The 18,064-nt window shown below is 42.9% G+C and overlaps 1 protein-coding gene across 1 annotated transcript; it reads left to right on the top strand.

The window, feature by feature from the left end:
- Positions 1-27: 27 nt before the first annotated feature.
- LOC311144557 (volume-regulated anion channel subunit LRRC8A-like) lies at positions 28-13,024 on the top strand. The gene is made up of 8 exons (XM_084180592.1): positions 28-167; positions 979-1,110; positions 4,194-4,338; positions 4,523-5,686; positions 5,965-6,297; positions 6,486-6,671; positions 7,751-8,041; positions 12,145-13,024. Exons 3-8 carry the CDS (start codon positions 4,201-4,203, stop codon positions 12,418-12,420), a joined length of 2,388 nt encoding a protein of 795 aa, XP_084036718.1. The 5' UTR covers positions 28-167; positions 979-1,110; positions 4,194-4,200; the 3' UTR covers positions 12,421-13,024.
- The last annotated feature ends 5,040 nt before the right edge of the window (positions 13,025-18,064 follow it).

Below are 18,064 nucleotides of genomic sequence, written 5' to 3'. Positions count from 1 at the left end.
GCCACCTATTGGAAACGGGCATAGTTGCAGGCTGCAGTGCTCAACTACAACGACAACAGACGAAAAGAAGGCAACACTAGCTAGCTAACGTTAGCTAGCCCCACACCATCATGTATTTCTGTTAGCCTGTGGTGCTCGCCAGCCTTGCTGCAGTGGAGCCAAACTGAGTAAGTTGTCGAGTAACTAGACTGTAGTTAGTTAAAACGATAGTCAAGATAGGCCTTACTTCTCTGAGAGTTGTTTATAGAAATGCCGGTCGAGCTAACATTTTAATGCTAAGAAATGTCAGCTAGCAAGCTACGCTAGCTAACGTTATAGCTAGCTAACCAGTTTAACTATAACTAATGTATGTTTTTCTAGCCATCACTGATATGATAACATCAATAGTTACAAACGGTCTAATTGACAATCGATTATAGGCTATCTAGCAGCTGAACTCCTCAATCGTCTGCATCATATACCGGTTTCATCTGATATGACTTGGCCAGCTAGCTAGTTAGCTATCATTAGTTAGCTAGTTAGCTGTCGACATTAGCCACAAAATGTATGACAATACTAAGGCTAGCTAGTTAGCAAGCTAAGTAATGTAGCTAGAGTATTTCACCATGGAAATTGCATTTGTCTCTTGAATTTCATGAGATCATTCATGTGTCATATGTTTTGGACTTTGCAAACTGCTCACATCATCAGACTGCCGAATAAGCCATGTCATGTAATATGTGTGTCACCCTTTCAAGTGCTTAAATCCACATGTCATCCCAGCATGTGATTTCAGCTTTGGGAATGGGATGTCAGACTTATGTAAGCTTAAACTATTAGTGTTATATACAAGCCTACATCTTGCCAGTCTGTTTGCTAGCTAGTGAGTTTGTCTGTATTAACTTACATAATCCCTGTGCTACAAGATCAGACATTAAATAGTTGCTTGCTAGGCCTAATTAGGCTTATTCTTCACTTCTAATTTCCTTTCGTTTTCAGATCAGCCACCCATTCCTATGGAGATAGAAGAGACCTGGGCTCATGAGGATTGCTGGGCTCACACTGAGTGGGATACCCACCAACGACAGCAGCAGGCACAGGAGTACAGATCACACCAGTACCTCCACTGTGGTAAGAGCAGATGTCTTGATACCTGCACAGTTCACATAAATTAGGCTAATCTCCCAGAGATGTCATCTAACCATGTTTATAACTCTTCAATTCTCTGTACAGTACTCAGAATTCTTGTGTACTTCGTATTACATACGAATATGAAGTTTGGTCAGACATGTGGCTACTGTCCCTCACTGAGTGATGTCTTTTTGTGGTTCTGTTGGCTCTGTAGAAAGAAGAGTTTTACCAATCAGCACTTTTTATCAGTACTCTAATGGGTTGTCTGGTCTCTGAATAGGGTGAATTGGGCTGAATTGTTGTGACAATGACATTGTGTGTGGGAGTAGGTTGGAGATCTGACTGGGCTGGGCTAGGCTGTAGTGGGGCTAGGCAGGCGTCAGACTTCTCAGCTCCACAGGAAGTCTGTCTGTTTTTATCTGTCTTCCTCACTGAACACAGGCAGCGACAGATAGCCAACTCCCAGTCTTGTGGGAGTGAGTGAGGAGGGCAGGGATGGTAGCCTATATTCTCAGGAATATGTTCTTTAGAATATGTTCCAAAAAAAAACATTGCAAGTAACAAAGTTGGCAATAACGAACACATGTGGATTCTTCAATCCTACAGCTTTGTATGTGCTTTATTCTTTATTGGCCGCTTTGCAGCAGCATTTTTGGAACAGGTTCTAAAGAACTAAATAACATCTTCCTGAAAATAATGACCATCCAGAGAGGAGAAGGGCCATTAGGTGAGGGCCGGGGTACAGCCAGTGTTCCTTCCAGGGAGACAGCCAGGAGCAGGAGACACGGGGTACAGTGTTGGGCCTTCTGGGAGACAGGGGCTGGAGACAGCCAGCGCCGACTCCTCCTCTAATGTAAACAGGATCTCCTCCTGAAGGTCGCTGGGAGACAATACCCTGGGTATTATTATGGGAAATGACTAAGAATAGAGAACAAGAGAGTAAGGTGGCTGTCGTTCCTGTGGTTTGTGTTTGGACTAGACGAGCCAAAACTGAAGAAGTGTTACGGTGGTGAAGATAATGTTCTTGGAGAGAGTGGCACGCGAGTGAAAGAGGGGGGCACATGGTAAAATGTCAGAGGTTTATCAGTCTGTCTATCTTCATGGTCGTTTTTAAGTATTGGAGTTGAAGGCTTAAATAGAGAAGACATATTTTGTAAGCTGTTCATAAATGGAGACACAAGTGGAGACTTAATGTTCTACTGTATTTTATTCCAGATATTGTAAGTAGTATTTATTTTACTTTAAAATGTGGAATATTGGGCATATAGGAAAGCTAGACTACATCTTTTTTTCTGTTAGTTTAGATTTTCTGTCACTTGTGCCTCCTATCTATTCTGGAATGTTTTAATTTCTGATTCACAATGATCTGCCAAATACCTTCCCCAGAGCTTTTGTTATACATTAATCTCACTACACTGTTCTTCTCACCGCATGTAAACACCAACATTTTACCTCTTGTATTTGCCAGCTAGGATCATGGCCTGCTCTCTGTGTTTCTTTCTTCATATTTTAAGTGATTTACAAGTGATTTACACACTTAAATTACTAATCTGATTAATTAGATTACTGCTAAACTGACTTTGATCTTCTGAGACATGGTGTGTGTTTACCAGGGTAATACAAATTAGTGATGGGGGGGGGGGGGGATTGATACAGTGAAATATCGCAATATTATTTTGGATTATATTATATCAATACTTTGACTCCAAGTATTGATTTGTATTTTTGTTGTTGTTAGGTAGCGCTAGTCGGCTGTACCTGCACCAAAACTCTGGTATTTTTCATCCTATAGCTTGTTCTCATCTTTTTAAATAGTGAGCCAACATGATTTCAGCACTTTTATTTCCCTGACTGATCAAGACTCATTTTCTCATGCTTTCTCTCGTCTCTCTGCATCAGCCATATAGTGAGCAATATGTTTGGAACATCAAATCGCAATAACATCGCAATATTGAATCGTGAGAATCGCAATATATATCTTATCGGCACCAAAGTATCACGATAATATAGTATCGGGAGGTCCCTGGCAATTCCCAGCCTAACACGCACGCACACACACACACTGCCAGCCCTAATGAAAATGCTGTCCCAATACCTGCCCAATGGGAGCTAGATTAACTGGACCGGTTTAACAATGGTGAAATCAATAGCAAACCAGCCAATATAATGCATCAGAGATTCAGGTGTCAGAATATGCATGCGATAGTCAGTCTATTTCATTACTACATATTTTCAAATGAATCATCTGGTAGCCTATTATCTGATGCATGACCCTGTTAGCATTGCTGCCATTGATTCAGAGGGGTTGGGTTAAATGCGGAAGACCTATTTGGGTTGAATGCGTTCAGTTGTGCAGCTGACCAGGTATCCCCCTTTCCCTTTCCTGTTGCTGTCAGTACAGAATGTGTTACACATCACATTCATTCGACATAGGATGCTTGTTTTTTTTGTTCATAGAGTGCCAGAGGCAAGAGCTATGGTAGTCTTCATTTGATTTGAGTGTTAAATGAAGACAGGAATGGCTGTTACTAATTGCAGTAGCTAATCTATATGTTCCGGATGACATTATCTTTTTATGGCATAAAAGGGCGTTCCCTATTTTAATGTAATAGACAATTTATTAGTGGCACCATTATTTTATTGGAGCTGAAGGCCCCCATTTTTGAAATGCCAAGTATTTCAGAAAGCTTATTGCTCTTATGCAATTTGATCATAAAAAAACGTTGAATTTGAAATTATGAAACATACTGTCTGTCATAGTAAGGGTGGCAGGTAGCCTAGCAGTTAAAGCGTTGGGCCAATAACCGAAACGTCGCCAGGTCGAATCCCCAATTCGACAAGGTGAAAAATCCGTCTGTGCCTTTTGAGCAAGGCACTTAACCCTAATTGCTCCAGGGTCGCCATTGATAATAGCAGACCCTGGCCATGACCCAACTCTCGTAGGGTGTCTCAGGGGGAGTTGGGATATGCAAAAACATATTTCCAATTCACACATGCGTGTAATACATACTTTTACATGTGTGAAACAGGACAAATTTAAGCACCCACCTAATTATTATTACTATTAACTCTCCTCTTCCCAGATAAACCATGATCCCCATCACTGAGCTGCGTTACTTTGTAGACTGTCAGCCGGCCTACCGTATCCTGAAGCCATGGTGGGACGTCTTCACTGACTACATCTCCATAGTCATGCTGATGATCGCCGTGTTCGGGGGAACGCTGCAGGTCCGTGAGAGGACATTCCCTTTTTTTTTTAGCTTGTTTTTGTTCAGCTTCTGTTACAAATAATTTAAAAGTGTAATTTGTCATATGCACGGGATACAGCGTAGTATATACACACACACACTACAATGAAATGCTTACTTTACTATTGTCGATGTGCCTAAAATGCTCTCGTTTCACTCTTTAGGTCACCCAGGACAAGATGATCTGCCTACCCTGCAAGTGGGTGGTCAACCAGACCTGCAGGAGGTATTTCAACGCCACCCAGTCGGCCCCGCTGTTGTTGGAGCCCAAAGGGATCCAATACAACCTGGATCGCCACCAGTACAACTACGTAGACGCCGTGTGCTACGAGAACCGCCTGCACTGGTTCGCCAAGTACTTCCCCTACCTGGTGCTACTTCATACCCTCATTTTCCTGGCCTGCAGTAACTTCTGGTTCAAGTTCCCCCGGACTAGTTCCAAACTGGAGCACTTTGTGTCCATCTTACTCAAGTGTTTTGACTCTCCCTGGACCACCAGGGCCCTGTCTGAGACAGTGGTGGAGGAGCGCGACCCCAAGCCCCACAAGATGAACGGCTCCATGGATAAGAAGGCGTCATGTGTCAGCGAGGACGTGGAGGCCAGCGTCCCCATGCTCCAAAAGACAAAGTCTCGCCTGGAGCAGGGGATCGTGGACCGCACTGAGACAGGCGTCCTGGATAAAAAAGAGGGCGAACAAGCAAAAGCTCTGTTCGAAAAGGTGAAAAAGTTCCGCCTACATGTGGAAGAGGGAGACATTGTGTACAGGCTCTACATCCGACAGACTATTATCAAAGTCATTAAGTTCATTTTGATTATCTGCTATACAGGGTATTATGTGCACAAAATTCAGTTCAGCGTGGACTGTAGTGTGGATATAGAGAGCCTCACGGGGTACAGCATGTATCGTTGTGCCCATCCTCTGGCCACGCTGTTTAAGATCCTAGCCTGCGTCTACATCAGCTTAGTGGGGGTTTACGGCTTAATTTGCATGTACACTCTCTGTTGGATGCTGCGGCACTCGCTGAAGAAATACTCCTTCGAGTCGATACGAGAGGAGAGCAGTTACAGCGACATACCGGACGTAAAGAACGACTTTGCTTTCATGCTGCACATGATCGACCAGTACGACCCTCTGTACTCCAAACGCTTTGCCGTCTTCCTGTCCGAGGTGAGCGAGAACAAGCTGCGGCAGCTCAACCTGAACAACGAGTGGACTCTGGACAAACTGAGGCAGAGGATCACCAAGAACTCCCAGGAGAAGCTGGAGCTGCACCTCTTCATGCTGAGCGGCATCCCAGACACAGTGTTTGACCTGATGGAGCTGGAGGTAGTTTGTGTAGAGTTGGCTCTATTCCTTGTTGTCCTTGTTGTTCCTGTGACTTGTTTTTATCTATTTTTGAATGCACACACTGTACCAACCTTGTGATTGTTGTACATTATAGGAAAAGTACTCGCACATCTGAGTCGGAGGTGTGTTGGAATAATTACACGATGTCTTAAAAGAAGCGAGAAACTCGCACACTGCTTTTGCCCGTGTCGCTTCAGTTTATTGAGCTTCGATATCGGCCTCTCTGTCCGTATGTATTGTTTTTGTTATTATTCTAGGTGCTGAAGCTGGAGCTCATCCCAGACATCACCATCCCTCCCATCATCGCCCAGCTGGTCAACCTGAAGGAGCTTTGGCTGTACCACACCCCGGCTAAGATCGAGGCTCCGGCCCTGGCCTTCCTCAGGGAGAACCTCAAGTCCCTCCACATCAAGTTCACCGACATCAAGGAGATCCCTCTGTGGATCTACAGCCTGAAGAACCTGAGCGAGCTGCACTTGACAGGGAACCTGAGCGCAGAGAACAACCGATACATTGTTATTGATGGGCTACGGGAGCTGAAGAGGCTCAAGGTGCTCCGGCTGAAGAGCAACCTGACCAAGCTACCTCAGGTCTTTTTTTTTCTCTTTTTTTTCTTCCTCACTCTGTCTTTTTGTCTAGTGTTTGTTTGTGTTTCATGTAATTTTTTGTTTTAATCATTTTGTTTGTGAGAGGAGCCCCTATCAAGCCCTGTTGGTTTTTTCCCCCTCTCCCTGCACTGTAATGTTTCACCTTTTATGTATGATGTTCTTCACCTCAGGTGGTGACTGACGTGGGGGTGCACCTCCAGAAGCTGTCAGTCAACAACGAGGGCACCAAGCTGATGGTCCTCAACAGCCTGAAGAAGATGGTGAACCTGACTGAACTGGAGCTGATCCGCTGTGACCTGGAACGCATCCCACACTCCATCTTCAGCCTGCACAACTTGCAGGAGATTGACCTTAAGGTTCGTTTGTCATTGCTGTTTATTACGCTGCGTTAGGGTTGCAAAATTCTGTTCACTTTCCCAAATTTCCCTGGTTTTCCAGAAGTCCTGGTCGCAGGATGACATTTTATTAAGTGATTGTATTGTTTTTATTAAACTTGCTGATTTTATTACGTAAAATGACTTTGGTTTCCCGGACACACATTAAGGTGGCTCTCACACCAAATTGGTTTGGAGTGTTCTTTCCGAATTTTGCCACTTTTCTTCCCTTAGTTCCGTTAGTTTGGACTGGTGTGAGCACTCTATCCGCACTCGTGAGTGCACTAAACAACGCACGTGGTTCGCTCGTAAAGGGTAATCTCGGTCTGATTCAATTTGTACCGTGGTGCGGTTCGCTGCCATTGAGAATGCAGTCCAGACCAAACACAGGAAAATAACCAGAGTTCCGCATTATTATTGGTTGTTTGACTGAGAGCATTTGATGAAGTGCACGCAGTACCATAACTTGATATCTCTGAAACATTCTGTGAGTAGCTGCGCATTTATGACCACATCCGATGCAGATTGGGGGGACTGGGGCTATACAGGGGATATAGGCTACTGAATATAGACTGTTCACGTCAAGGGTTAAAGTGGCTTTTGCGTTGTTACCTCCCGCATGTTGTTGGAAGACCAAAGCGAAAGTAGTATGAAGTTTGGGACATACAAGTTATGCTTTTGATTATTGAAGATGGATTTACCGTGATCATTTCTCTCCAATAAACAAATGACTTGCATGAACAGGTGGTTTTGTTTAGGCATTTTAGTTGGTTTGACATTTTGGCAATGTGAAACCAACTGGACCAAATGAAAAAATAAAAAATGAAAAAAATACTATGTAACAAATAATCAAACTCTGATTGGAACTATAGCTCAGTGAAAACGTGTGTGAAAACGCCCTAAATCTAGTCCTGGACAAAAAACCATGCTCAATGGAGGATATCCTTTGGAATAGTTGTTTACCCCAGTACTAAACTGAATCTGTGTCTGAGAAACTGGCCCTGTTTATTTTGTATTTTTTTATGTATGAATAAAATGTATTATTATTGTCATCATTGAAGGACAACAACCTGAAGACCATTGAGGAGATCATCAGCTTCCAGCACCTGCACCGGCTGGTCTGCCTTAAACTCTGGTACAACCAGATCGCCTATATTCCCATCCAGATCGGCACCCTCAACAACCTGGAGCGTCTCTATCTGAACAGGAACAAGATCGATAATATCCCCAGCCAGCTGTTCTACTGTCGTAAGCTGCGCTTCCTGGACCTGAGCCACAACAACCTCACCTACATCCCAGCAGACGTCGGGTACCTGCAGAACCTTCAGTACCTGGCAGTCACCGCCAACCGAGTGAGTGCTTTCATTTTCATTTTTGGTTTTCTGTACAAACATTTCTGAGGGTGTATTCTGGATGAGTTATGAGGAACGTGTTGTCCGTAGCCGTGTTGACTCATCTGAGAACTGTGAATCAAATCCCATTAACACATTGTGCAGTGTTAGTCACGTCCACCTGACACTATAACACATTGTGCAGTGTTAGTTACATCCACCTGACACTATAACACATTGTGCAGTGTTAGTCACATCCACCTGACACTATAACACATTGTGCAGTGTTAGTCACATCCACCTGACACTATAACGCAGTGTGAGTCACATCCACCTGACACTAACACATTGTGCAGTGTGAGTCATGTCCACATGACACTATCACACATTGTGCAGTGTTAGTCACATCCACATGACACTATCACACATTGTGCAGTATTAGCCACGTCCACATGACACTATAACACATTGTGCAGTGTTAGTCACATCCACATGACACTATCACACATTGTGCAGTATTAGCCACGTCCACATGACACTATAACACATTGTGCAGTGTTAGTCACATCCACATGACACTATAACACATTGTGCAGTGTTAGTCACGTCCACATGACACTATAACACATTGTGCAGTGTTAGTCACATCCACATGACACTATAACACATTGTGCAGTGTTAGTCACATCCACATGACACTATCACACATTGTGCAGTGTTAGTCACGTCCACCTGACACTATAACACATTGTGCAGTGAGAGTCACGTCCACATGACACTATAACACATTGTGCAGTGTTAGTCACATCCACATGACACTATAACACAATGTGCAGTGTTAGTCACATCCACATGACACTATCACACATTGTGCAGTGTTAGTCACATCCACATGACACTATAACACAATGTGCAGTGTTAGTCACATCCACATGACACTATAACACATTGTGCAGTGTGAGTCACATCCACCTGACACTAACACATTGTGCAGTGTTAGTCATGTCCACCTGACACTATACCACATTGTACAGTGTTAGTCACATCCACATGACACTATAACACATTGTGCAGTGTTAGTCACATCCACATGACACTATCACACATTGTGCAGTGTTAGTCACATCCACCTGACACTATAACACATTGTGCAGTGTTAGTCATGTCCACATGACACTATAACACATTGTGCAGTGTTAGTCACATCCACATGACACTATAACACATTGTGCAGTGTTAGTCACATCCACATGACACTATCACACATTGTGCAGTGTTAGTCACATCCACCTGACACTATAACACATTGTGCAGTGTTAGTCATGTCCACATGACACTATAACACATTGTGCAGTGTTAGTCACATCCACATGACACTATAACACATTGTGCAGTGTTAGTCACATCCACATGACACTATCACACATTGTGCAGTGTTAGTCACATCCACCTGACACTATAACACATTGTGCAGTGTTAGTCACGTCCACCTGACACTATAACACATTGTGCAGTGTTAGTCACATCCACATGACACTATAACACATTGTGCAGTGTTAGTCACATCCACATGACACTATCACACATTGTGCAGTGTTAGTCACATCCACCTGACACTATAACACATTGTGCAGTGTTAGTCACATCCACATGACACTATAACACATTGTGCAGTGTTAGTGTGGTCCTCTGTAGCTCAGCTGGTAGAGCACGGCGCTTGTAACGCCAAGGTAGTGGGTTCGATCCCCGGGACCACCCATACACAAAAATGTATGCACGCATGACTGTAAGTCGCTTTGGATAAAAGCGTCTGCTAAATGGCATATTATTATTATTATTATTATTAGTCACATCCACATGACACTATCACACATTGTGCAGTGTTAGTCACATCCACCTGACACTATAACACATTGTGCAGTGTTAGTCACATCCACCTGACACTAACACATTGTGCAGTGTTAGTCACGTCCACCTGACACTAACACATTGTGCAGTGTTAGTCACGTCCACCTGACACTATAACACATTGTGCAGTGTTAGTCACATCCACCTGACACTATAACACATTGTGCAGTGTTAGTCACATCCACCTGACACTAACACATTGTGCAGTGTTAGTCACGTCCACCTGACACTATAACACATTGTGCAGTGTTAGTCACATCCACATGACACTATCACACATTGTGCAGTGTTAGTCACGTCCACATGACACTATCACACATTGTGCAGTGTTAGTCACATCCACCTGACACTAACACATTGTGCAGTGTTAGTCACATCCACCTGACACTAACACATTGTGCAGTGTTAGTCATGTCCACATGACACTATAACACATTGTGCAGTGTTAGTCACGTCCACCTGACACTATAACACATTGTGCAGTGTTAGTCACATCCACCTGACACTAACACATTGTGCAGTGTTAGTCACATCCACCTGACACTAACACATTGTGCAGTGTTAGTCACATCCACCTGACACTAACACATTGTGCAGTGTTAGTCACATCCACCTGACACTAACACATTGTGCAGTGTTAGTCACATCCACATGACACTAACACATTGTGCAGTGTTAGTCACATCCACATGACACTATAACACATTGTGCAATGTTAGTCACATCCACCTGACACTAACACATTGTGCAGTGTTAGTCACGTCCACCTGACACTATAACACATTGTGCAGTGTTAGTCACGTCCACATGACACTATCACACATTGTGCAGTGTTAGTCACGTCCACCTGACACTATAACACATTGTGCAGTGTTAGTCACATCCACATGACACTATCACACATTGTGCAGTGTTAGTCACATCCACATGACACTATCACACATTGTGCAGTGTTAGTCACGTCCACCTGACACTATAACACATTGTGCAGTGTTAGTCACATCCACCTGACACTAACACATTGTGCAGTGTTAGTCACATCCACCTGACACTAACACATTGTGCAGTGTGAGTCACATCCACCTGACACTAACACATTGTGCAGTGAGAGTCATGTCCACATGACACTATAACACATTGTGCAGTGTTAGTCACATCCACATGACACTATCACACATTGTGCAGCGTGAGTCATGTCCACATGACACTATAACACATTGTACAGTGTTAGTCACATCCACCTGACACTATAACACATTGTGCAGTGTTAGTCACATCCACCTGACACTAACACATTGTGCAGCGTGAGTCATGTCCACATGACACTATCACACATTGTGCAGTATTAGCCACGTCCACATGACACTATCACACATTGTGCAGTGTTAGTCACGTCCACCTGACACTATCACACATTGTGCAGTGTTAGTCACGTCCACCTGACACTATAACACATTGTGCAGTGTTAGTCACATCCACATGACACTATCACACATTGTGCAGTGTTAGTCACATACACCTGACACTATAACACATTGTGCAGCGTGAGTCATGTCCACATGACACTATCACACATTGTGCAGTGTTAGTCACATCCACATGACACTATCACACATTGTGCAGTGTTAGTCACATCCACATGACACTATAACACATTGTGCAGTGTTAGTCACATCCACATGACACTATAACACATTGTGCAGTGTTAGTCACGTCCACCTGACACTAACACATTGTGCAGTGTGAGTCATGTCCACATGACACTATAACACATTGTGCAGCGTGAGTCATGTCCACATGACACTATCACACATTGTGCAGTGTTAGTCACATCCACCTGACACTATCACACATTGTGCAGTGTTAGTCACATCCACCTGACACTATAACACATTGTGCAGTGTTAGTCACATCCACATGACACTATAACACATTGTGCAGTGTTAGTCACATCCACCTGACACTATAACACATTGTGCAGTGTTAGTCACGTCCACCTGACACTATAACACATTGTGCAGTGTTAGTCACATCCACATGACACTATAACACATTGTGCAGTGTTAGTCACGTCCACCTGACACTAACACATTGTGCAGTGTGAGTCATGTCCACATGACACTATAACACATTGTACACTGTTAGTCACATCCACCTGACACTATCGCTCCATCTCACTTTTTCCTCTTTTTGTTCTACCTCTTCGCCCCATTTAGATTGAGACCCTGCCCAACGAGCTGTTCCAGTGTAAGAAGCTCCGTACTCTGAACCTGGGAAACAACTGCCTGACGTCTCTGCCGTCGCGCTTCGGGGAGCTGACGGGCCTGACCCAGCTGGAGCTGAGGGGGAACAGGTTGGACTGTCTGCCCGTGGAGCTCGGGGAATGCAGGCAGTTGAAAAAGACTGGTCTGGTGGTGGAAGAAGATCTCTTCAACACCCTACCCACCGAGGTGAAGGAGCAGCTGTGGAAGGTGGACAAGGAGACTGCCTGAGCAGATAGGGGTTGGAGGATGGTAACTCAGTCGAAACAGACACAGGCCGGTCCCCTGGAGGAGTGAAGAGGACTAGAGAGGACTACACAGACTCAGACAGCTCGCTAACAGAGCAGCCCCTGCTCACTCGTGACTGTACTCTACTCTACTGCAGGGATGCTTCTCAAGGGAATCAAAGCAAATGTCCAACCGCCATGCTACTTTTTTCGGATGTAAAAAATGAAAAGTCTACCGTGGGATACAGTTTTGAAATGCAATTTTGGAAGAGACATTGATGAGGAAAATGTTAGTTTTATGAGATGAGTGTGCTTTGACTGAGATGATGACGTTGCATGTGAGGTTACAAAATGCAAATGCAATATTCCTGTAAGAGAAGGGACTCTGCAGGTGGGGAGTGTAATTGTCATTCAGGCAGGGTATATTATCCTGTTAAATCGTATCATAACCCACTCATACAATACAGTACAATAGGCCCCCCTTGATCGATTCTAGTCCATAGGGTGCTAAGTGGCAATAGTTAGTTGCCCACTCTCAGTATGTGCCATGAGAGATGGTATATAGCTACTGTCAGCAAGAAGCTCCATTAAAGGGGGATTCTCCAAGATCTCTGGTCCTGTGCTCATTACTCTCTGTGTGTGTGTGTGTTTGTGTGTGTGGTACATTACATAAGGAATTCATAACAGAAAATGAGTTAAATAGGGAATTTTCCACTCAAAATTGGACGGACCTAGCTGAGTTTGTCAAATCAAATTATATTGTAACGGCTGGGTCTATATTCCTTGCTGACATTTTAGTTAACATGTTTTATAGAGAAACACAAAACCATAGTTGCGTGCTTATGAGACTCAACTGGTATTTGATGAATAATACACCAGTGTTTTTTCCAGTGGCCAATTGGCAAATCGTTATTTTATCAGTAAGTTATTATCAAAGTAAATGTAGCTGACAAAGGCTATACATAATCCATGTATATTACTCCTCCTATGCATCAGCACTGAAATGTGCTGCTTAAGTTAGGTAAAATTGAGATATTGGGTGAGTCCAACATATTGTCAAATAGGACCATATTGTCACCCTGCCACTTTTTCCATAAACAGCTGAGGGATGGGGCTGAATCATTGTAACCACTCTCAAATTCATAGGCGGAGCCATTCAACCAAGGATTAAGCTTTCTCAGTCTCAATGGAATTTCTCCTTTTTGAAATAGGTTTTTATTCCAGGACTAAGGTTAATCTGTGTCTGGGAATTTGAGTTATATTGTTGAAGAATCAATGGGTGTATATATCAATAATTTATAAGTCCACAAATGGATATAACAATTGAAGATAGCCCCTTTCCTCAGAAATCCACTGCTGATGACATCAACAATCAACTCTTATTTCATGGTGTTATCTCAGACATACTTATCTCTAAATGGAATTATGCAAATATTAATGCTAGACTAGATAGTGAGACGAGACTAACAGAAGGGATCCGTTTCCTGGACACCGATTAGTCCAGGACTAAAAAGCATTCTCAGTCTCAATGGAAATTCTCCTTTGAAATAGATTTTATTCCAGGATTAAGCTTAATCTGTGTCCGGGAATTTGTGTTATATTATCCAAGAATCAATCAATGGATATATATCATTAATTTAGAAGTCCACAAATGAATATAGCAATTGCAGATAGCGCCTGTAAGCATATTTCATAGTTATGTTGTCAGGGATCATTTGTTTTTGCATACAAAGTATATTGTACTGAACAAAAATATATACGCAACATGCAACATTTTCTAAGATTTGACTGAGTTACAGTTCATATAAGGAAATCAGTTAATTGCAATAAATTAATCAGGCCCTAATCTATGGATTTCACATGACTGGGAATACAGATTTGCATCTGTTGGTCACGATAACTTTTTAAAAAGGTAGGAGCGTGGATCAGAAAACCAGTCAGTATCTGGTGTGACCACCATTTGCCTCGTGTAGCGCAACACATCTCCTTTGCATTGTTGATCAGGCTGTTGCCTGTGGAATGTTGTCCCACTCCTCTTCAATGGCTGTGCGAAGTTGCTGGATATTGGCGGGAACTGGAACACGTTGTTGATTCAGACTATCCCAAACCCCACCGCCACCATGGGGCACTCTTCACAACGTTGATATCCGCAAACCACTCGCCCACAGAACGCCATACATGTGGTCTGCGGTTCTCAGGCCGGTTGGACCTACTGCCAAATTCTCTAAAATGACATTAGAGGTGGCTTATGGTAGAGAAATTAACATTCTCTGGCAACAGCTCTGGTGGACATTCCTGCAGTCAGCATGCCAACTGCACACTCCCTCAACTTGAGATACCTATTGCATTGTGTTGTGTGACAAAACTGCACATTTTAGAGTGGCCTTTTATTGTCCTCAGCACAAGGTGCACTGGTGTAATGATCATGCTGTTTAATCAGCTTATTGATATGCCACACCTGTCAGGTGGATGGATTATCTTGGCAAAGGAGAAATGCTCACTAACAGGGATGTAATCAAATTTGTGCATAAAAACATGAGAGAAATAAGCTTTCTGTGCTTATTTTTTTATTTCAACTCATGAAACATGGGACCAACACTTTACATGTTGCGTTTATATTTCTGTTCAGTGTATTAACAATAGCTACCTGAATGGCATCAGCATTCCGTGGATTAATGGCAGTATTTGAATAGAATGGTCATATAAGGTTGAATTCAATCAAACCCACATTATAGTATTTCCACAGTTCTAGGGCCTATATAATACTGCATGGGCAGTATATTATAATTGAGGCACCTGAATAAACAAGATTAATCACAATAGACAGGTTTGATTCAATCTGTCCCTTTGTCAAGCTACCCCAGTGGAGGATAGCCATCACTATGAACAGGGATCTTGGAGGCTACATTATTTTAATTTTCAGAATTAAGGACCTAAATTGAGTTAGGATTTCAAATAAAATATTATTGGTCACATACACATATTTAGCAGATGTTATTGCTGGTGTAGCGATATGCTTGTGTTCCTAGCTCCAACAGTGCAGTAGTATCTAACAATTCACAACAATACACATAAATCTAAAAGTAAAATAATGGAATTAAGAAATATATAAATATTAGGACGAGCAATGTCGGAGTGGCATTGACAGTAGAATACAGTATATACAGTGGGGGAAAAAAGTATTTAGTCAGCCACCAATTGTGCAAGTTCTCCCACTTAAAAAGATGAGAGAGGCCTGTAATTTTCATCATAGGTACACGTCAACTATGACAGACAAATTGAGGAAAAAAAATCCAGAAAATCACATTGTAGGATTTTTTATGAATTTATTTGCAAATTATGGTAGAAAATAAGTATTTGGTCACCTACAAACAAGCAAGATTTCTGGCTCTCACAGACCTGTAACTTCTTCTTTAAGAGGCTCCGCTGTCCTCCACTCGTTACCTGTATTAATGGCACCTGTTTGAACTTGTTATCAGTATAAAAGACACCTGTCCACAACCTCAAACAGTCACACTCCAAACTCCACTATGGCCAAGACCAAAGAGCTGTCAAAGGACACCAGAAACAAAATTGTAGACCTGCACCAGGCTGGGAAGACTGAATCTGCAATAGGTAAGCAGCTTGGTTTGAATAAATCAACTGTGGGAGCAATTATTAGGAAATGGAAGACATACAAGACCACTGATAATCTCCCTCGATCTGGGGCTCCACGCAAGATCTCACCCCGTGGGGTCAAAATGATCACAAGAACGGTGAGCAAAAATCCCAGAACCACACGGGGGGACCTAGTGAATGACCTGCAGAGAGCTGGGACCAAAGTAACAAAGCCAAGACTCAAATCCTGCAGTGCCAGACGTGTCCCCCGGCTTAAGCCAGTACATGTCCAGGCCCGTCTGAAGTTTGCTAGAGTGCATTTGGATGATCCAGAAGAGGATTGGGAGAATGTCATATGGTCAGATGAAACCAAAATAGAACTTTTTGGTAAAAACTCAACACGTCGTGTTTGGAGAACAAAGAATGCTGAGTTGCATCCAAAAAACACCATACCTACTGTGAAGCATGGGGGTGGAAACATCATGCTTTGGGGCTGTTTGTCTGCAAAGGGACCAGGACGACTGATCCATGTAAAGGAAAGAATGAATGGGGCCATGTATCGTGAGATTTTGAGTGAAAACCTCCTTCCATCAGCAAGGGCATTGAAGATTAAACGTGGCTGGGACTTTCAGCATGACAATGATCCCAAACACACCGCCCGGGCAACGAAGGAGTGGCTTCGTAAGAAGCATTTCAAGGTCCTGGAGTGGCCTAGCCAGTCTCCAGATGTCAACCCCATAGAAAATCTTTGGAGGGAGTTGAAAGTCCGTGTTGCCCAGCGACAGCCCCAAAACATCACTACTCTAGAGGAGATCTGCATGGAGGAATGGGCCAAAATACCAGCAACAGTGTGTGAAAACCTTGTGAAGACTTACAGAAAACGTTTGACCTGTGTCATTGCCAACAAAGGGTATATAACAAAGTATTGAGAAACTTTTGTTATTGACCAAATACTTATTTTCCACCATATTTTGCAAATAAATTCATAAAAATCCTACAATGTGATTTTCTGGATTTTTTTTCCTCATTTTGTCTGTCATAGTTGACGTGTACCTATGATGAAAATTACAGGCCTCTCTCATCTTTTTAAGTGGGAGAACTTGCACAATTGGTGGCTGACTAAATACTTTTTTTCCCCACTGTACATATGAAATTAGTAAAAAAGTATGTAAACATTATTAAAGTGACTAGTGTTCCATAGGTACTTTGGCCTTATTCACTTGTACTGAAACCCCATCTCCTTCAGGGTGAGATGGGGATTGATGTTCCATTTGGTCCTTTATGTGTTGGTGCCATATTAAGCTACCGGTTACTACTGTTCATTAGTGTTGATACGCAACCGTGAAGGGGCTCTATGCTGTAGAAAAGAAGTTGTTAGTGTGCATCTGAAATGTCTCCCTAAGTACTGTAGGGAATAGGATGCCATTTCAAACTAGTTAGCTCTTATGAGTCTGACAACCAATTATCTGATCCTCATAGGTTATTCCATATCCATCTATTTGTTCTTCAACTTCTGTTTTTGTGGAGTACATTTCTATACTTTTTTCAACAACAAAAAAAGAAAAATGGCTTGCTGGCATTTCTGGGTTTGACTCAGTGAGCATGATGATGATGCGATGATTGTGGACTTCTGTATGCAAGGTCAACGTATGGCTCTGACCAGGGGCGGTGTGTTCATTAGGGCGATATGGGCGACGCACTGCCAAACGGGAAAAGGAAGGGATTTTTTTTCTAATCAATTATATCACGGCAACAGTAGTTATCAGTGTTCTAATCTAGACGTCTGATCTGCCACTAAATGTCCAATCAGGCTAAAGTCGTGCTTCAAATGGCCCCGCCCCTTTTGGGGCGATTTCAGTCAGGTTGAAAATCGCCCAGAAGACTTTCATAGCCTCTCATGTAAAATATTTTTTTTTCAAATATCAGAGCTTTCAATACAATCTCTATGGGTTTCTGAGGGCTTGCACTTACGCGCTTTCGTCATACGTAACATAACCATGAACGTAACTAAGAAAAGAGCGGGTAGCAGCGTCAATCAATTCACGTACTAC

The sequence above is a fragment of the Coregonus lavaretus genome (assembly GCF_964263955.1).
Source record: "Coregonus lavaretus genome assembly, chromosome: 17".
NCBI classification, from domain to species: Eukaryota; Metazoa; Chordata; class Actinopteri; order Salmoniformes; family Salmonidae; genus Coregonus; species Coregonus lavaretus.
Note: the sequence above shows the minus strand (reverse complement) of the source record. Positions and strands in the feature narration are given on the sequence as shown.